The 23,044-nt window shown below is 41.2% G+C and overlaps 1 protein-coding gene across 8 annotated transcripts in view; it reads right to left on the reverse strand.

Moving 5' to 3' along the window:
* Nucleotides 1-23,044, reverse strand: part of ATOSB (atos homolog B) — an 82,163-nt gene that overhangs the window by 22,331 nt on the left and 36,788 nt on the right. For all 8 annotated transcript variants that reach the window (XM_056547011.1, XM_056547052.1, XM_056547060.1 and 5 more), the window contains 4 exons: nt 9,581-9,633; nt 9,038-9,137; nt 4,553-4,711; nt 4,238-4,306 (listed from right to left, as the gene is read on the reverse strand). In XM_056547011.1, coding sequence (XP_056402986.1) covers nt 4,238-4,306; nt 4,553-4,711; nt 9,038-9,137; nt 9,581-9,633 — 381 coding nt within the window. The remainder of the gene's footprint in view (nt 1-4,237; nt 4,307-4,552; nt 4,712-9,037; nt 9,138-9,580; nt 9,634-23,044) is intronic.

Consider the following 23,044-nt stretch of genomic DNA (forward strand, 5'->3'; position numbering starts at 1 on the left):
TAGAGATCAGCGGTGACATCACTGAGAATACAGCCTATCCCTTCACTAGAGATCAGCGGTGACATCACTGAGAATACAGCCTATCCCTTCACTAGAGATCAGCAGTGACATCACTGAGAATACAGCCTATCCCTTCACTAGAGCTCAGCGGTGACATCACTGAGAATACAGCCTATCCATTCATTAGAGATCAGCGGTGACATCACTGAGAATACAGCCTATCCCTTCACTAGAGATCAGCGGTGACATCACTGAGAATACAGCCTATCCCTTCACTAGAGATCAGCAGTGACATCACTGAGAATACAGCCTATCCATTCACTAGAGATCAGCAGTGACATCACTGAGAATACAGCCTATCCATTCACTAGAGATCAGCGGTGACATCACTGAGAATACAGCCTATCCATTCAGTAGAGATCAGGGGTAACATCACTGAGAATACAGCCTATCCATTCACTAGAGCTCAGCAGTGACATCACTGAGAATACAGCCTATCCATTCACTAGAGATCAGGGGTAACATCACTGAGAATACAGCCTATCCATTCACTAGAGCTCAGCAGTGACATCACTGAGAATACAGCCTATCCCTTCACTAGAGATCAGCGGTGACATCACTGAGAATACAGCCTATCCATTCACTAGAGATCAGGGGTGACATCACTGAGAATACAGCCTATCCATTCACTAGAGATCAGCAGTGACATCACTGAGAATACAGCCTATCCATTCACTAGAGATCAGCGGTGACATCACTGAGAATACAGCCTATCCATTCACTAGAGATCAGGGGTGACATCACTGAGAATACAGCCTATCCATTCATTAGAGATCAGCGGTGACATCACTGAGAATACATCCTATCCATTCACTAGAGATCAGCAGTGACATCACTGAGAATACAGCCTATCCATTCACTGGAGATCAGGGGTGACATCACTGAGAATACAGCCTATCCATTCACTAGAGATCAGGGGTGACATCACTGAGAATACAGCCTATCCATTCACTAGAGATCAGCAGTGACATCACTGAGAATACAGCCTATCCATTCACTGGAGATCAGCGGTGACATCACTGAGAATACAGCCTATCCCTTCACTAGAGATCAGCGGTGACATCACTGAGAATACAGCCTATCCCTTCACTAGAGATCAGCGGTGACATCACTGAGAATACAGCCTATCCCTTCACTAGAGATCAGCGGTGACATCACTGAGAATACAGCCTATCCATTCACTAGAGATCAGGGGTGACATCACTGAGAATACAGCCTATCCATTCACTAGAGATCAGGGGTGACATTACTGAGAATACAGCCTATCCATTCACTAGAGATCAGGGGTGACATTACTGAGAATACAGCCTATCCATTCACTAGAGATCAGCAGTGACATCACTGAGAATACAGCCTATCCATCACTAGAGATCAGCAGTGACATCACTGAGAATACAGCCTATCCATTCACTAGAGATCAGCGGTGACATCACTGAGAATACAGCCTATCCATTCACTAGAGATCAATGGTGACATCACTGAGAATGAAGTCTATCCATTCACTAGAGATCAGCAGTGACATCACTGAGAATACAGCCTATCCATTCATTAGAGATCAGCGGTGACATCACTGAGAATGAAGTCTATCCATTCACTAGAGATCAGCAGTGACATCACTGAGAATACAGCCTATCCATTCATTAGAGATCAGCGGTGACATCACTGAGAATACAGCCTATCCATTCACTAGAGATCAGCGGTGACATCACTGAGAATACAGCCTATCCATTCACTAGAGATCAGCAGTGACATCACTGAGAATACAGCCTATCCATTCACTAGAGATCAGGGGTGACATTACTGAGAATACAGCCTATCCATTCACTAGAGATCAGCAGTGACATCACTGAGAATACAGCCTATCCATTCACTAGAGATCAATGGTGACATCACTGAGAATGAAGTCTATCCATTCACTGGAACAGCGTTTTCCAAATAGCGTGTCACCAGCGGTTTCAAAACTGCAATTTCCTGCATGCCCGGACAGGTCATGCTGGGAGTTGTAGTTTTGCAACAGCTGGAGAGACACTTTAAAAAACACTGCACTAGAGACTGATGACATCACTGAGAATGAAGCCCAATCTATCAAAATGGAGGAGAATGTGTGTGAGTAACTGGCTCAGTAATAGGAAACAGAGGGTGGTTATTAATGGTACTTATTCTGATTGGGTGACTGTTACTAGTGGGGTACCACAGGGGTCCGTCTTGGGTCCTGTTCTATTTAATATATTCATTAATGACCTTGTAGAGGGGTTGAATAGTAAAGTAGCAATCCTTGCAGATTATACTAAACTCTGTAAAGCGGTAAACACAATAGAGGACAGTGCACTGTTACAACTGGATCTGGATAGGTTGGAGGTTTGGGCTGAGAAGTGGCAGATGAGGTTCAAAACTGATAAATGTAAGGTCATAAACATGGGGAAGAAAAATTCGGTCTGGGATAATGTGTTCAATGGGAGAACGCCTGGGACGACTGACATGGAAAAGGACTCTGGGGTCATAGTTAAGAGTAAATTTAGCTGTAGTGACCAGTGTCAGGCAGCTGCTGCCAAGGCAAATAAAATCATGGGGTGCATCAATAGGGGCATAGATGCCCACGACAAGGAAATAATTCTACCGCTGTACAAATCACTAGTCAGACCACACACAGAATACTGTGTACAGTACTGGTCAGACCACACATAGAATACTGTGTACAGTACTGGTCAGACCACACATAGAATACTGTGTACAGTACTGGTCAGACCACACATAGAATACTGTGTACAGTACTGGTCAGACCACACATAGAATACTGTGTACAGTACTGGTCAGACCACACATAGAATACTGTGTACAGTACTGGTCAGACCACACATAGAATACTGTGTACAGTACTGGTCAGACCACACATTGAATACTGTGTACAGTACTGGTCAGACCACACATAGAATACTGTGTACAGTACTAGTCAGACCACACATAGAATACTGTGTACAGTACTGGTCAGACCACACATAGAATACTGTGTACAGTACTGGTCAGACCACACATAGAATACTGTGTACAGTACTGGTCAGACCACACATAGAATACTGTGTACAGTACTGGTCAGACCACACATAGAATACTGTGTACAGTACTGGTCAGACCACACATAGAATACTGTGTACAGTACTGGTCAGACCACAAATAGAATACTGTGTACAGTACTGGTCAGACCACACATAGAATACTGTGTACAGTACTGGTCAGACCACACATAGAATACTGTGTACAGTACTGGTCAGACCACACATAGAATACTGTGTACAGTACTAGTCAGATCACACATAGAATACTGTACAGTACTGGGCACCAGTGTACAAGAAAGATATAGTGGAGCTGGAGAGGGTTCAAAGATGGGCAACCAGAGTAATACGGGGAATGGGAGGACTACAATACCCAGAAAGATTATCAGAATTGGGGTTATTTAGTTTAGAAAAAAGGCTTAGGGGAGACCTAATAACTATGTATAAATATATCAGGGGACAGTACAGAGATCTCTCCCATGATCTATTTATACCCAGGACTTTATCTATAACAAGGGGGCATCCTCTACGTTTAGAGGAAAGAAGGTTTCTACACCAGCACAGACGGGGGTTCTTTACTGTAAGAGCAGTGAGACTGTGGAATTCTCTCCCGGAGGAGGTGGTCATGGGGAACTCCGTAAAAGAGTTCAAAAAGGGGTCTGGATGCATTTTTGGAGAATAATAACATTACAGATTATGTATACTAGATCTATAGGGACAGAACATTGATCCAGGGATTCATTCTGATGCCATATTGGAGTCGGGAAGGAATTTTTACCTCTAGTATGAGGGTTTTTTGCCTTCCTCTAGATCAACACAGTAGGGACTCAGTAGGGATATAGGTTGAATTTGATGGACTCTGGTCTTTTTTCAACCTTATAAACCATGTAACTATCCATTCAGAAAAAACTAATGACATCATTGGGATGCAATAGATAGAGGTGACATGACTGGGAAGGAAACGTATCCATTCAGTGATGTCACCAGTCCCTAGTGCCTGAATAGATGTCACCGCCCTGTAATAAATGAGTAACTGGATTCTCACTAAAGTATAAACTAACAAAATTCCTGCTTCACTAAAGTGTTGAGAATTTAACCCTAAATTGCGTCTTGAGACTACTACTTACCACTTGTATGGTTCCTGTACTGGGGACGTTGTATCCCTTTTTGCCGACAGCATCAAGATCGATCACTCCCTGCAGAAAATGAGGGAGAAAAAATGACATTTATAGGGTCTTAGGGTCAAAAAATGACATTTATAGGGTCTTAGACATTTATAGGGTCTTAGGGTCAAAAAATGACATTTATAGGGTCTTCGTTTTGGCGCAGTAGGATGATGAGAGTCCATTGGCTACCACTGAGGTAATGTTATCTACATCTTACATAGCTTCCCCCCAAATCCCGAAAGCTTGCCTAACAATGGTGAAATGTAGTATCCTTACCAGGAAAGGCGAGGGGGCGCTGTGCTCAGAGATATGGAAGTAAGTGACCTCAACCGGAAGGGTGACGTGCTGAGGACAGTATGAACCGCTGGCGCCAATTTCCGCCGTGAAACCTTCAATCTGACCGCACGGAGGAAATCTTCCCCTAAGAATGGACTCCTGGATGAAAAAGTAAAGCTACATTAGTAACGCAGTTAGTTACCTCTGGCCGAACTACGACTCCCAGCATGACCCGCTGGGTGAGAGTTTGTAAAACGTTAATACAAAATATAGTGAGGGGGAAGAAAAAAAACCCCAAAAACTATAGAATTATTTGTCCAACAATTTGACACATTGGGGGACATATAAACCTGAAGAAAGGGCTAGATCAGTGGTCTCCAACCTGCGGACCTCCAGATGTTGCACAACTACAACTCCCAGCATGCCCGGACAGCCAACGGCTGTCCGGGCATGCTGGGAGTTGTAGTTGCGCAACATCTGGAGGTGCGCAGGTTGAAGACCACTGGGCTAGATCATAAGCCACAAATTAAGTAATTAATTAAAAAATTAAGTAATTAAGAAAAATGCATAAAAACTGATTAACCCCTTAACGACGCACAACGTATATTTATGTCCTGCGCCGGCTCCCGCGATATGAACCCTGCGACCCCGCATCACATCGAGTCGGTCCCGGCGCTCATCAACGGCCGGGACCCGCGGCTAATACCACACATCGCCGATCGCAGCAATGTGCGGTATTAACCCTTTAGAAGCGGCGGTCAAAGCTGACCGCCGCTTCTAAAGTGAAAGTATCCCGGCTAGTCAGTCGGGCTGTTCGGGACCGCCGCGGTGAAATCGCAGCGTCCCGAACAGCTTACAGGACACCGGGAGGGCCCTTACCTGCCTCCTCGGTGTCCAATTGGCGAATGACTGCTCCGTGCCTGAGATCCAGGCAGGAGCAGTCAAGCGCCGATAACACTGATCACAGGCGTGTTAATACACGCCAGTGATCAGCATAGGAGATCAGTGTGTGCAGTGTTATAGGTCCCTATGGGATAACAATGATCAGTATAAGAGATCAGTGTGTGCAGTGTTATAGGTCCCTATGGGATAACAATGATCAGTATAAGAGATCAGTGTGTGCAGTGTTATAGGTCCCTATGGGAGAGATCAGTGTGTGCAGTGTTATAGGTCCCTATGGGATAAAAATGATCAGTATGAGAGATCAGTGTGTGCAGTGTTATAGGTCCCTATGGGAGAGATCAGTGTGTGCAGTGTTATAGGTCCCTATGGGATAACAATGATCAGTATAAGAGATCAGTGTGTGCAGTGTTATAGGTCCCTATGGGATAACAATGATCAGTATAAGAGATCAGTGTGTGCAGTGTTATAGGTCCCTATGGGAGAGATCAGTGTGTGCAGTGTTATAGGTCCCTATGGGATAAAAATGATCAGTATGAGAGATCAGTGTGTGCAGTGTTATAGGTCCCTATGGGACCTATAACACTGCAAAAAAAAAAAGTCAAAAAAAAAAAAAAGTGTTAATAAAGGTCACTTAACCCCTTCCCTGATAAAAGTTTGAATCACCCCCCTTTTCCCATAAAAAAACATAAAACCGTGTAAATAAAAAAATAAAATAAACATGTGGTATCGCCGCGTGCGTAAATGTCCGAACTATAAAAATATATCATTAATTAAACCGCACGGTCAATGGCGTACGCGCAAAAAAATTCCAAAGTCCAAAAAAGCTTATTTTTGGTCACTTTTTATACCATTACAAAATTAATAAAAAGTGATCAAAAAGTCCAATCAAAACAAAAATCATACCGATAAAAACTTCAGATCACGGCGCAAAAAATGAGCCCTCATACCGCCCTGTACGTGGAAAAATAAAAAAAGTTATAGGGGTCAGAAAATGACATTTTTAAATGAATACATTTTCCTGCATGTAGTTATGATTTTTTCCAGAAGTACGACAAAATCAAACCTATATAAGTAGGGTATCATTTTAACCGTATGGACCTACAGAATAAAGATAAGGTGTAATTTTTACCGAAAAATGTACTACGTAGAAACGGAAGCCCCCAAAAGTTACAAAATTGTGTTTTTTCTTCGATTTTGTCGCACAATGATTTTTTTTTTCCGTTTCGCCGTGAATTTTTGGGTAAAATGACTAATGTCACTGCAAAGTAGAATTGGTGACGCAAAAAATAAGCCATAATATGGATTTTTAGGTGGGAAATTGAAAGGGTTATGATTTTTAAAAGGTAAGGAGGAAAAAACGAAAGTGCAAAAACTGAAAAACTCTGAGTCCTTAAGGGGTTAAAAAGGGGGAAGTAACAGCCAGACTAAATCTGACTGCACATGAGCTAGATGAATATATAACAGGATGTACACAGACCATATACAGAATGTATACATCTCTATATTGTACAGGTAAAGATAAGAATGTCATTAAAGGGGTTATCCAGGAAAACTGGCTCCAGAAAGTTAAACAGATTTGTAAATTACTTCCATTAAAAAATCTTAATCCTTTCAGTACTTATGAGCTTCTGAAGTTAAGATTGTTCTTTTCTGTCTAAGTGCTCTCTGATGACACGTGTCTCGGGAACCGCCCAGTTTAGAAGCAAATCCCCCTAGCAAACCTCTTCTAAACTGGGCGGTTCCCGAGACACGTGTCATCAGAGAGCACTTAGACAGAAAAGAACAACCTTAACTTCAGAAGCTCATAAGTACTGAAAGGATTAAGATTTTTTTAATAGAAGTAATTTACAAATCTGTTTAACTTTCTGGAGCCAGTTGATATATAAAAAAAAGTTTTTTCCTGGATAACCCCTTTAAAGGGATACTCCGCCCCTAGACATCTTATCCCCTATCCAAGGATAGGGGATAAGACGTCTGATCGAGGGGTCACGCCGCTGGGTACCCCCGCGATCTCTCCTGCAGTCCTCCGAGTCATCAGCTCTCGGAGCTAAGTTTGCTCCGTGTCTGATGACAGGGGCCAGCGGTTCGTGACATCATGGCTCCGCCCCCTTGTGATGTCTTGTCCCGCCCCCTTAATGCAAGTCTATGGGAGGGGGCATGTAACAGTTACACCCCCTCCCATAGACTTACATTAAGGGGGCAGGGCATGATGTCATGAGGGGGCGGAGCCATGACATCATGAACCGCCGATCCCTGTATCATGAGTTATCAGCCACGGAGCAAACTTAGCTCCGGAGAGCTGATGACATGGGGGCTGCAGGAGAGATCGCGGGGGTCCCCAGCGGCAGGACCACTCGATCAGACATCTTATCCCCTATCCTTGGATAGGAGATAAGATGTCAAGGGGCGGAGTACCCCTTTAAATGCTGTAAAATAGATTACTGGCAAAAAATAACAAATGAAAACCCTGTGTGTATAAGAGAATACCTACAATTACTATGTACAACTGTGCATTAAATATGCCAGAGGCAATAAAACAGTGCTAAAAAGGGACCTGAGGACAAAGAAGATTGCTAGGGCCGCTAAAACAGGGGGATTAAGCGACCATCCCAACAGCAAAGACCCAAACCAGGTAACCTGTTGGTAGTAATACTGTGCAAGAACAACAAAGAAAATACCTACATATCCTAGCGGAGCAGGCGCCCTACCAGCATACCCACATGGCAGATCAGGACTCCTACGACTTTCACCGTTAGGCTTCCTCAGGGAGTTGAGCGGACCGAGCAATCTTCTTTGTCCTCGGGTCCCTTCTTAGCACTGTTGTACTGTTTCAGGAATATTTAGAAAATGTGGTGGCAAGGTGTGATGAAGAATACTGGCTCTTAAATGTGTCCCCCAATGTGTGACAAACCAAAAATTAGGAAGCAGGAGAAGAAGCTGTGTCGGTACAGCAGCACAGAGTACTTCAGGAAGATGTCGTGGACCCTTTATAACAGAGGTCCCCAACCCGGTCCTCAAGACCACCAACAGTCCAGGATTTTAAATTATTCCCTCTTCTCTTCCAATGAAGTACCTGATAAAACCGGGAATATCGGTGGGGCTGGAGGACTGGGTTGTGGACCGCTGCTAGGACATGTATCATGTAAAAAAAAAACAAAAAACTTATGGGATAGGTTTTAGAACGCAGGGGGGGTCCAAGCACTGGGGCCCGCCCCCCACGATCTCCTGTTTAGAGCTCCGGCTCTCCTCTACAGCGGTGCGTCATGACCCCCTCTATATAGTTCTATGGGAGAGACGAAGATTGCCGAACGGCTCTCCCATAGACCTAAATGGAGGAGACGTGGCGGCCCCCCGCTTAGGGGGAAGGTCATGACATCCCACAGTAAAGGAGAGCCTAGGCTCTAAACAGCAGATTGCAGGGGGCCCCAGCCCTGGGTGTTTTTTTTTTTTTTTTTTTACACATGATACTTGTCCTTTAAGAGTAGCCAATTCCACAGCAGCACAGAGTATTTATGGAGAGCAGTGTGCTGATCTGTCTCCTCGCTGCGAGGACAAGGAAAGCAGGTCGCACACGGACAGTACCTCAAAGTTTCCAAGAAGCGATCGACTGATACAAGATTTTGCCCAGTTTCCAGTGCAGCTCCTTCCCGCTTGTCCTTTCCTTAGACTGCGTAAAGTACGACTAAAGGAAAAAATAAAATAAAATATATATAATATAATATATATATATATATGTATATAGAACAGAGAAACAACAGCGCTTCAGCTCACCCCAGGTGCGCACGGACAGGGCGTGGACCTCACCCAAAATTTGCAGCAAGAGAAGAAAGGAGTCCAGCGTCCAATAACTCAGAGGACGATATTTATTTCACCAGATGGTCATAACAGGAACACAAGGTACAGTGACGCGTTTCGGCCTTACAACAAGGCCTTGTTGTAAGGCCAAAACGCGTTACTGTACCTTGTGTACCTGTTATGACCATCTGGTGAAATAAATATCATCCTCTGAGTTATTGGACGCTGGACTCCTTTCTTCTCTTGCTATATAAATATATATATATCTCTATACACACATACACATGTATGTAGCCTTCAAAGAGAGAAAAGGGCGAAGTGACAACTTACGATTTAAGACGCAGCGCTCGCTTGGTCCTCCGACTCGTGCAGTCCGTTTGGCTCTGACAGAAAAAAAGAAAAAAAAACAAGATTGCAACTATCAGTCGATGATGGGTATGCTACATGCCGCTGCATCCAGTCCTAAGTCCCCACACTGTATACCATTAATTGTTGCAAAACTACAACTCCCAGCATGCCCGGACAGCCGTTGGCTGTCCGGGCATGCTGGGTTTTGTAGTTTTGCAACAGCTGACGACTAGAAATGAGCGAATTTACAGTAAATTCGATTCGTCACGAACTTCTCGGCTCGGCAGTTGATGACTTATCCTGCGTAAATTAGTTCAGCTTTCCGGTGCTCCGGTGGGCTGGAAAAGGTGGATACATTCCTAGGAAAGAGTCTCCTAGGACTGTATCCACCTTTTCCAGCTCACGGGAGCACCGGAAAGCTGAACTAATTTATGCAGGAAAAGTCATCAACTGCCGAGCCGAGAAGTTCGTGACGAATCGAATTTACTGTAAATTCGCTCATCTCTACTGACGACCTAGGCTCTAAAGCATAGCGCTAAACCTAGCTATGACCGACTCTGCACTTTATTTGGATTTATACCCTGTCTTGTACTCCAGTCACATCCAAAGCTGCATTTGCAATAAAAAAAAAAAAAAAAACACTGAATAATAATAATTATTAATAACATTATATATATTGCTTAATTTGCAATGAGAAAAATATATATATTTAAAAAAAAAAATTATATATAAACAAAAAAAAACATATATATAATTTTTTTTTATATATATATAGATATATATCTATATATATATATATATATATATCTATATATATATATATATATATCTCTATCTATCTATCTATCTATCTATCTATATTTATCTCTATCTCTATATATATTTTGTGGGAAAGTGTACGGGAATACGGGAAAGTGGTGGATCGGGTGTATATTTCGCCTGGTTTTCTCAGCCAGGCACGATGAAGGAAATCCAGAAGGATATGCTGCTTTAGCAGAGCATAGTCTGCTATGGCTCTCTTGTTAAAGGGGTACTCCCATGGAAAACTTTTTGTTTAAAATCAACTGGTGCCAGAAAGTGAAACAGATTTGTAAATCACTTCTATTAAAAAATATTAATCCTTCCAGTACTTTTTAGTGGCTATATACTACAGAGGAAATGCTTTTCTTTTTTGTTTTTTTCTGATGTCATGACCACAGTGCTCTCTGCTGTCCATTTTAGGAACTGTCCAGAGCAGCATATGTTTGCTATGGGGATTTTCTCCTGTTCTGGACAGTTCCTAAAATGGACAGCAGAGGTCAGCAGAGAGCACTGTGGTCGTGACATCAGAGAAATCAAAAAAGTAAAGAATTTCCTCTGTAGTATATTGCCCCTAAAAAGTACTGGAAGGATTAAGATTTTTTTTAATAGAAGTAATTTACAAATCTGTTTAACTTTCTGGCACCAGTTCATTTAAAAAATAAAAAAAAAGTTTTCCACAGGAGCACCCCTGTAAGTTTCATGGGCTGGATTTCCTGGACTGGAGGACAGGTTGGACGTGGGAGTGCTCCAGTCCACACCCCTAGTCCACTACGGGTTTCCCTATTTCAAGGCGTCTTCAGGGGAGGTTGGTGGCTGCTGATTGCTGGAGAGACAGATGAGAAGCAGCAACAGCCAGAGCTGCAGCTCAAACCTACCAGGTCTGACCTTTATTCTATGGACACTGTGCGAGTTTGCTTGGGGCCAGACATTATTCCCAAAAAAACGACAGCATATTCGCCGTGAAACGCCATGCCTTTTTTTTTCCCCCCACTCTTCATCAAAATGGCACCTAAGATTTCTTAGAAGTAGATGGGCCCTCTCACAAAGGTTCTCCCTTAAAGTCAATTTATGCCCCATAAAAGGCCTCAGGCCTATTCCGAAGTGAGGAGATCCTGTTAACACAAAACTTGTACTAGAATACATATATATTACAATCCTTAATAAAGAAAAAACTACCTGATTCGTAAGAGCCTTGACACATGACTGGGGATTATCAGCCAAAGGAATAGGTGGTACTAGACCAGTGTTTCCCAACCATGGTGCCTCCAATGGTTACAAAACTACAACTTCCAGCATGCCCGGACAGCCTTTGGCTGTCCGGGCATGCTGGGAGTTGTAGTTTTGAAACAACTGGAGACGCACTGGTTGCAAACACTGCACTAGAGTGGCCGCCTTTTTCCTATTGGAGGTGAGCTAACTTTATACCCACCAGGAAAAGCATTGCCTGGTCTATAAGACTTCCTAAACATAAATTATTTTTATATATATATTATATATATATATATATATTAGAGATGAGCGAACTTACAGTAAATTCGATTCGTCATGAACTTCTCGGCTCGGCGGTTGATGACTTTTCCTGCATAAATTAGTTCAGCTTTCAGGTGCTCCGGTGGGCTGGAAAAGGTGGATACAGTCCTAGGAGACTCTTTCCCACCGGAGCCCCTGAAAGCTGAACTAATTTACGCAGGAAAAGTCATCAACTGCCGAGCCGAGAAGTTCATGACGAATCGAATTTACTGTAAATTTGCTCATCTCTAATATATATATGTATATATTTTACATATAAGGAAGTTGTGTTTGTAAATATCACAATATATATATATCTAACTTTTACATATAAGTCGTATATATAATATATATATATATATATATATATATATATATATATATATATATATATATATATATCTCCACACACACAAAAAATTTTTTTAGATAGAAATTTTATATATATATATATATATATATATATATATATATATATATATATATATACATACATATATATATATATATATATATATATATATATATATACACACACAAATATATTTTTTGTATATTTTTTTGCATACTAATAATATATATATATTATACACATATGGTACATACATACACACACACACACAACTTCCTTATATGTAAAAGTTATAGATATAAATGAAGTCTACCTTGACCAGGTCCATGGCACAGTATTCTTCTTCCGGACCCTCACCCCGGCAGTCTTTGCAGCCCCTGCACAGTCCTAGTATACAGGGCCACATACCAGGGTCCCGGGTACCTCTGTAATCTTTGTGCCATGTCCCAAATGCACCGTACCCTGTGCCACTCCTGTGACCCGCACTGTAGGGTGTTCTATATTCTACTCCCTACCTGTATGGCACACACCTGTCACACGTGGGGAGAGGGGAAAGGGAGAATATTCCAGGTGTGGAGGAACAATGGGAAAAAACTATGTAAGCCTGCAGAGGCCCCCAGACCAAATATACCTCAATATCTGCTGACATTCTGCACTGTGTACACGGCAGATCCCCTATTAAAGTAAATGAGAGGCTGCTGCAGAGAAATTTCAACTTAGAGTTTCCTAAAAATTCTCAAGTGAAATGTGGCCCAGATTTAGGGTAAGTTCACAGGTGCGGTTCGCCCGTGTAAATGTATCCTAAATCGGGGCCACAGTCATGGAAATTTCTAGACTTTAGTGGGGCCTGTTGCGGATTTTCCACCATGCCTAAAACCGCAGAAGATCCGCCTGTGTGAACGTACACTAACTAAGTGTGTTGTGGTTTTTTGTTGGTTTTTTTGGTGAAAGGTTTTTGCGGACTTGCATGATTTCACTCTATTTACTATGGGGACGCACGTCAGGAAAAGAGAAAAAAAAGAGAGAAAAGTTCTCGACACCATCTTTTTCTGGGTAAGAAATTTCCGCCATTTATTTACAGATTTTGAGGTAACTTGATTAGTAAATAGGTCGGGGTAGTCTGTAATCATGAAGCTACGCCCCTTTGAGAGGTTTTCTAGTGATGGTGGTGTGGATGTCGGGTTGTGTTATCTTTTGGCGCAAATTCGGCGCAGAAACAATTGTGAGCAACCCCATAAAAAACAGTCGGGAACACAATAATAAATTAGGGCCTGTATGTACATTATGCATTTAGGATTAGAACGATCATCTAAAATTAAGAAAAGGTTCACGGGGGTCATATTTGGCGCAGTCCTGAACCAATCACCCCCTCAGAACACATAGAAAGCAAAAGGGTTTGAGGGTCTGAGGTGCCTCATGTGGGCTACTGTATACAGGGTGGAGGCATTGGAGAAGGGTCAGATGTAAAAATGATAAAAACATAAATAAAATAAAAAAGAGAGAATTATACGTAAGAGAAAAATATTAAAACCATAAACTGAAAGTCGAAACCTTTAAAAACAAACGAGACGCCTGTTGCCCTGGATCTCAGGCCAGGAACAGCAGTTCAGCCAAAAGCCAAAAGAAAACTACAACCAGATGTCACCAGACAGAGGGGATTCCTTGGCCGAGAAGGAGAAGACGCTGAAGGGGGGGGGGCACAGTCCAGAGACCGGCCCCTACAAGGGAAATCATTCATTACTATAGTGAGAGACCGACAGAGAGGGGCGACAAGAATTAGACAGGATTATCCCATACCAGGAGGACCTGACTCCGGGAACACCGTGTGACAGGGATGTGCGATATGTGCTGATGATGATGGCGGCACGTGATCAGTGTCAGCCTGAGCAGCTTCTAGAGACCAGACATAGAAGAGACAAAAAGAGGCCAGAGACTACACAAGAGGAAAATAAAGACGTGAGGTATAAGACGGCAAAGCCACAAGAGAGAGTAACAAGAACTACTATAATACTGCTCCTATATACACAAGAATATAACTACTATAATACTGCTCCTATATACAAGAATATAACTACTATAATACTGATCCTATATACAAGAATATAACTACTATAATACTGCTCCTATATACACAAGAATATAACTACTATAATACTGCTCCTATATACAAGAATATAACTACTATAATACTGATCCTATATACACACACAAGAATATAACTACTATAATACTGATCCTATATACACACACAAGAATATAACTACTATAATACCACTCCTATATACAAGAATATAACGACTGTAATACTGCTCCTATATACAAGAATATAACTACTATAATACTGCTCCTATATACAAGAATATAACTACTATAATACTGCTCCTATATACAAGAATATAACTACTATAATACTGCCTCCTATATACACAAGAATATAACTACTATAATACTGCTCCTATATACACACACACAAGAATATAACTACTATAATACTGCTCCTATATACACACAAGAATATAACTACTATAATACTGCTCCTATATACACACAAGAATATAACTACTATAATACTGCCCCCTATATACAAGAATATAACTACTATAATACTGTCTCCTATATACAAGAATATAACTACTATAATACTGCCCCCTATATACAAGAATATAACTACTATAATACTGCTCCTATATACAAGAATATAACTACTATAATACTGCTCCCTATATGGAAGAATATAACTACTATAATACTGCCCCTATATACAAGAATATAACTACTATAATACTGCCTTCTATATACAAGAATATAACTACTATAATACTGCCTCCTATATACAAGAATATAACTACTATAATACTGCTCCTATGTACAAGAATATAACTACTATAATACTGCTCCTATATACAAGAATATAACTACTATAATACTGCTCCTATATACAAGAATATAACTACTATAATACTGCTCCCTATATGGAAGAATATAACTACTATAATACTGCCCCTATATACAAGAATATAACAACTATAATACTGCTCATGTATACAAGAATATAACTACTATAATACTGCCTCCTATATACAAGAATATATCTACTATAATACTGCCTCCTATATACAAGAATATAACTACTATAATACTGCTCCTATATACAAGAATATAACTACTATAATACTGCTCCTATATACAAGAATATAACTACTATAATACTGCTCCCTATATACAAGAATATAACTACTATAATACTGCCTCCTATATACAAGAATATAACTACTATAATACTGCTCCTATGTACAAGAATATAACTACTATAATACTGCCTCCTATATACAAGAATATAAATACTATAATACTGCTCCTATATACAAGAATATAACTACTATAATACTGCTCCTATATACAAGAATATAACTACTATAATACTGCCCCTATATACAAGAATATAACTACAGGGGTGTGGAAATTAAAAAAAAAACGACTTGTCCAAGGTACTAAAGCAGAACACAATCTACTTGTCCCTCAAGAAAATCCACTTGTCCTGGTAGATAAAATAATTTCAACCAAAATAGTCTGATCCCCCCCCACTAGACCACCAGGGATGGATATAAGATCCTTTAGACACTGCTGACAGCGCTGATCTAATGGGTTAATAGGTGATCGCAGTATGTCAGGATATTAGCGGCAGGAGAGCTGTAGATCCTCTTACCCCCCAGACAACCACAGATAAGTCCAGATATAACTTTTTGATCACCTTATAAAAAATTTCTAATATGAAGTGACCAAAAATGAGCAATTCTGGACTATTATTTACATTTACACCGTTCACCGTACGGTTTAATTAACATTATATTTTAATAGTCTGGACATTTCCACATGTAGCGATACCACTTATGTTTATTTTTGTACATTATTTTTATTTAAAGAAAATTGGAAACATTTATTAGGAAAGGGGCTTATTCACATGTACACGCACTTTTTAAAATATTTTAATCACTATTTTTCAGTCTCAATAGGGACTTATGTGTTACTGGGGGGTGTCCTGCTTCTCCAGTTTATATGGTGCATTTTGTGTCAGAAAATGCTGGAAGTTGCATTTAGTTACTAGATAACTACAACTCCCAGCATGCCCTGATACAGTCTATGGTTGTGTGGGTGTTGCAGCATGGTGCACTGTATAGTACAGTTAAGGTTATTGTGTAACATGCTGGGAGTTGTAGTTTTGGTTTGTGTCAGCTGCAGAGCCATAGGATGTGTCAAGGAATACTGGGAATTACAGTTAGTAACTACAACACCCAGCATGCCCTGATGCAGCCTATGGCTCTGCAGCTGACCCGAACCAAAACTACAACTCCCAGCATGTTACACTTTATAGTTCTACAGTTTAGGTTATGGTCCAACATGCTGGGAGTTGTAGTTTTGGTTCGGGTCAGCTGCAGAGCCATAGGCTGCATCAGGGCATGCTGGGTGTTGTAGTTACTAACTGTAATTCCCAGTATTCCTTGACACATCCTATGGCTCTGCAGCTGACACAAACCAAAACTACAACTCCCAGCATGTTACACTTTATAGTTCTACAGTTTAGGTTATGGTCCAACATGCTGGGAGTTGTAGTTTTGGTTCGGGTGTGTTTGTGTGCATCTGTGGGGCTCTTGGTTGGCGGGTGAGTATGAAGGGGGCGGGATTCTGGGGGTGCAATTTAGTGCGGGGGCCACTAAAAATAAATAAAATTAGATGGTACAACTGCCCTAATGCCCGACGTGACAGTCCGCTCCTATACAAAACATTCATGCATACACATCATACATGCATCAGCCACTGCCCCATATCATACATACACACCCCCCCCATCATACATTACATACACACATACACTCACACCATACATATGCACACATCATACACACACCCCCGCCACTGCCCCCCCCACATCATACATTACATACACACATACACTCACACCATACATATGCACACATCATACACACACCCCCGCCACTGCCCCCCCCACATCATACATTACATACACACATACACTCACACCCTACATATACACACACATCATACATACACCCACCGCTGCCCCCCCACACATCATACATTACATACACACATACACTCACACCATACATATGCACCATACATATGCACACATCATACATGCACCTGCCACTGCCCCATATCATACATACACACACCCCCGCCACTGCCCCCCCACATCATACATTACATACACACATACACTCACACCATACATATGCACACATCATACATACACCCACCGCTGCCCCCCCACACATCATTACATACACGCATACACTCACACCATACATATGCACACATCATACATACACCCGCCACTGCCCCCCCCCCACATCATACATTACATACACACATACACTCACACCATACATAGGCACACATCATACATACACCCGCCACTGCCCCCCCCCACATCATACATTACATACACACATACACTCACACCCTACATATACACCATACATATGCACACATCATACATACACCTGCCGCTGCCCCCCATCACACATTACATACATACATCACACACACTCACACCCTACATATACACCATACATATGCACACATCATACACACACCCCCGCCACTGCCCCCCCCACATCATACATTACATACACACATACACTCACACCCTACATATACACACACATCATACATACACCCACCGCTGCCCCCCCACACATCATACATTACATACACACATACACTCACACCATACATATGCACCATACATATGCACACATCATACATGCACCTGCCACTGCCCCATATCATACATACACACACCCCCGCCACTGCCCCCCCACATCATACATTACATACACACATACACTCACACCATACATATGCACACATCATACATACACCCACCGCTGCCCCCCCACACATCATTACATACACGCATACACTCACACCATACATATGCACACATCATACATACACCCGCCACTGCCCCCCCCCACATCATACATTACATACACACATACACTCACACCATACATAGGCACACATCATACATACACCCGCCACTGCCCCCCCCCACATCATACATTACATACACACATACACTCACACCCTACATATACACCATACATATGCACACATCATACATACACCTGCCGCTGCCCCCCCATCACACATTACATACATACATCACACACACTCACACCCTACATATACACCATACATATGCACACATCATACATACACCTGCCGCTGCCCCCCCATCATACATATACACACATCACACATACACTCACACCATACATATACAACCACCCTTCCTGCCGCCGCCTGTATTCTTGGTCTCCTCACCTGATCCGGCCATGAGTGGACATCAGAGCTGTAGTCCCGGTCGGTGTGAGGTGAGATTTCCGTCCTCCCCCTCCCCCCCTGCTCTGTGTTTTCCCCGTGCAAACAAGCAACCGCCCCGTGGTGGATTAGGTCCTGTGGAGACAGAGCAGTGGGAGGGGGAGGGATAGAGCTGAGTGCGGGGGATGGAGCTGTGTGCGGGGGATGGAGCTGTGCACGGAGCTGTCTACATCCTTTCTCTCCCCCTGCTGTGTCTTCTGAGCTCCGTCCATCCTCCGGGAGGGGAGATAAGGGGGCTCTGCAGTCAGCTGGAGGCCGCCGCCCCCCCATACACTCTGAGCGCCGGTGTGAGGTGGAGACTTCCATCGGCTCCTGCCCCTCACATCGACATTAAAGAAAAATAAGGGGGAAGTCTGTCTGTCCCTGCCCGATACAGGGCTAAATCTATAAACAATTCACCTGCCCGGCGCCCAAAACTACTTGTCCCGGGCGTCGGGCTATAGGATTTCCACATCCCTGAACTACTATAATACTGCTCCTATATACACACACAAGAATATAACTACTATAATACCACTCCTATATACAAGAATATAACTACTATAATACTGCCTCCTATATACAAGAATATAACTACTATAATACTGCCTCCTATATACAAGAATATAACTACTATAATACTGCTCCTATATACAAGAATATAACTACTATAATACTGCCTCCTATATACAAGAATATAACTACTATTATACGGCCTCCTATATACAATATAACTACTATAATACTGCTTCTATATACAAGAATATAACTACTATAATACTGCTCCTATGTACAAGAATATAACTACTATAATACTGCTCCTATATACAAGAATATAACTACTATAATACTGCCTCCTATATACAAGAATATAACTACTATAATACTGCTCCTATATACAACAATATAACTACTATTATACGGCCTCCTATATACAATATAACTACTATAATACTGCTTCTATATACAAGAATATAACTACTATAATACTGCTCCTATGTACAAGAATATAACTACTATAATACTGCTCCTATATACAAGAATATAACTACTATAATACTGCTCCTATATACAAGAATATAACTACTATAATACTGCTCCTATATACAACAATATAACTACTATACTACTGCTCCTATGTACAAGAATATAACTACTATACTACTGCTCCCTATATACAAGCATATAACTACTATAATACTGCTCCTATATACAAGCATATAACTACTATAATACTGCTCCTATATACAAGAATATAACTACTATAATACTGCTCCTATATACAAGAATATACGGTAACTACTAAAATACTGCTCCTATATACAAGCACATAACTACTATAACACTGCCTCCTATGTACAAGAATATAACTACTATAACACTGCCTCCTATATACAAGAATATAACTACTATAATACTGCCTCCTATATACAAGAATATAACTACTATAATACTGCCTCCTATATACAAGAATATAACTACTATAATACTGCCTCCTATATACAAGAATATAACTACTATAATACTGCTCCTATATACAAGAATATAACTACTATAATACTGCTCCTATATACAAGAATATAACTACTATAATACTGCTCCCTATATACAAGAATATAACTACTATAATACTGCTCCTATATACAAGAATATAACTACTATAATACTGCCTCCTATATACAAGAATATAACTACTATAATACTGCCTCCTATATACAAGAATATAACTACTATAATACTGCCTCCTATATACAAGAAAATAACTACTATAATACTGCTCCAATATACAAGAATATAACTACTATAATACTGCTCCTATATACAAGAATATAACTACTATAATACTGCCTCCTATATACAAGAATATAACTACTATAATACTGCCTCCTATATACAAGAATATAACTACTATAATACTGCCTCCTATATACAAGAATATAACTACTATAATACTGCTCCTATATACAAGAATATAACTACTATAATACTGCTCCTATATACAAGAATATAACTACTATAATACTGCCTCCTATATACAAGAATATAACTACTATAATACTGCCTCCTATATACAAGAATATAACTACTATAATACTGCCCCCTATATACAAGAATATGACTACTATAATACTGCTCCATTTATATTTTATTGTTTTTAGTTGACACAATATCAATGTACACACAGGACGCACTGTAACAAAACACAGCGTATGACCGGAGTAAGACATGAACACTAATCCTAATGAGAAGAACTCGAAGATACAACGTATTGTGATGAATCACCTCCTGGGGCATTGAGTCTGCATTGTATACACGTATATACACCCATGACGGCAGAGGATTAGCAGACATTGTGCTCATACACATTGTACACTTGTATGCCAGAATGTTCCATTCACAGGGCGGGGGGAGGTTGGGGGTCATTGTTGCGCGTTTCTATAGATCTCTTAAGAGTATACATTTTCTTGTAGACAGAATGTGCCCGTAATGGATACATTTCTTTAGTGATTATACAACTTCCTTGGCCTATTCAGGAGCCTGGGAAAGCTGGGTGACAACTCCTTATTTAATAGCATACAACAGTGGTCTCCAAACTGTCGACCTCCAGCAGTTGCAAAACTACAACTCCCAGCATGTCCGGACAGCCAACGGCTGTCCGGGCATGCTGGGAGTTGTAGTTTTTGCAACATCTGAATGGACACAGTTTTATATATATTATCATTATTATTATTTTTTATTTTTTTTTGCAGAATTCACCCCTCCTCGCCCCATCGTGCTTCCTGTTACACAAGTTTGTTGGGTTGCGTAGTCATTTTTTTTTTTATGTAGCTATTCCTTCCAGTTAACTTTGCAGAACGCTCTGTACTATATTCACAGATTTGACATCTTACTTCCCCGCACATAATGGCTGCGGCGCTGGCTTTCATCACGATTGTCGCCTTAAGAAAATGTCGCAACAAATCTAGGTTCTGCTTTAAAAAAACAAAAAAACAAAAAAAGAATCTGTTTGCAGACGTGTGCCCACCAACCTGCCAACACCGCTACGTCACCTATCCTACCGCACGGAAAAGGGAGAAAAAGATTCATTAATTCATGATCTGCATGCAGATGAACAGGTAAGTGTCCCATGGGCGTTCCTAAATCCAGGAACTCCTCCTCTGCCTTTGATTGACATGGCTACAAGTCTGTAATGATAGGCACACTCCTAGCAATGCAAATTAAAAGACAGAGGGGAGGGTCTACAGCCAAAGACGCAGGACCCTTGCAAATTTTAGGAATGCCCCTTGGACTCTTTATCTGCATGCAAATGAACAGCTAAGAGTCTGATGGGCGTTCCTTAAAGGGGTATTCCAGGAAAAAACTTTTTTATGTATATCAACTGGCTCCAGAAAGTCAAACAGATTTGTAAATTACTTCTATTAAAAAATCTTAATCCTTTCAGTACTTATGAGCTTCTGAAGTTAAGGTTGTTATTTTCTGTCTAAGTGCTCTCGGATTACACCTGTCTAGGGAAATGCCCAGTTTAGAAGAGGTTTGCTATGGGGATTTGCTTCTAAACTGGGCGTTACCCGAGACAGGTGTCATCAGAGAGGACGTAGACAGAAAAGAACAACCTTAACTTCAGAAGCTCATAAGTACTGAAAGGATTAAGATTTTTTAATATAAGTAATTTACAAATCTGTTTAACTTTGCCAGTTGATATTTATATAAAAAAAGTTTTTTCCTGGATAACCCCTTTAATCCTTGAAGTGTCTGCACTGACGGGCACGCTCCTAGCCATGTGAATCAAAGATAGAGGGGAGGACCTGCACCCAAAGATCCTTGTCGGGTTTAGGAATGTCCATTGGACTGTTCAAACAGCCAAGAGTCTGATGGGCGTTCCTAAACCAGGCAAGCGTCCTGACTTTTCGGCTGATTCCCCTCCTCCTTTGATTGACATGGCTACACGTCTGCACAATTTTAAACATGCAAATTAAAGACTGAAGGGAGGGCTTACAGCCAAAGAGTCAGGACGCTAGTCGGGTTTATTAATGCCCATCAGACTCTTCATCATCTGCATGCAGATAAAGAGTCTGATGGGGGTTTCTAAATCCAAAAAGAGTCCTGACTTTTTGGCTGACTCCCCTAATTTCCCCCTCCACCTTTGATTGATAAGGCTTCAAGTCTGCAATAGTTTGCACACTCCTAGCTGTGAATATAAGATAGAGAGGAGGAATTACAGCCAAAGATTTAGGGTCCTTGCCAGGTTTAGGAGCGCCCATCAGACTCTGCATGGATACAAAGAGTCTGATGGGCGTTTCTAAATCCAGCAAAAAAGCCCTGACTTTTCCGCTGACTACCCTAATTCCCCCTCCACCTTTGATTGACATGGCTACAAGTCTGCACTGGTGGGC

The sequence above is a fragment of the Hyla sarda genome, chromosome 1 (assembly GCF_029499605.1).
Source record: "Hyla sarda isolate aHylSar1 chromosome 1, aHylSar1.hap1, whole genome shotgun sequence".
Taxonomy (NCBI): domain Eukaryota; kingdom Metazoa; phylum Chordata; class Amphibia; order Anura; family Hylidae; genus Hyla; species Hyla sarda.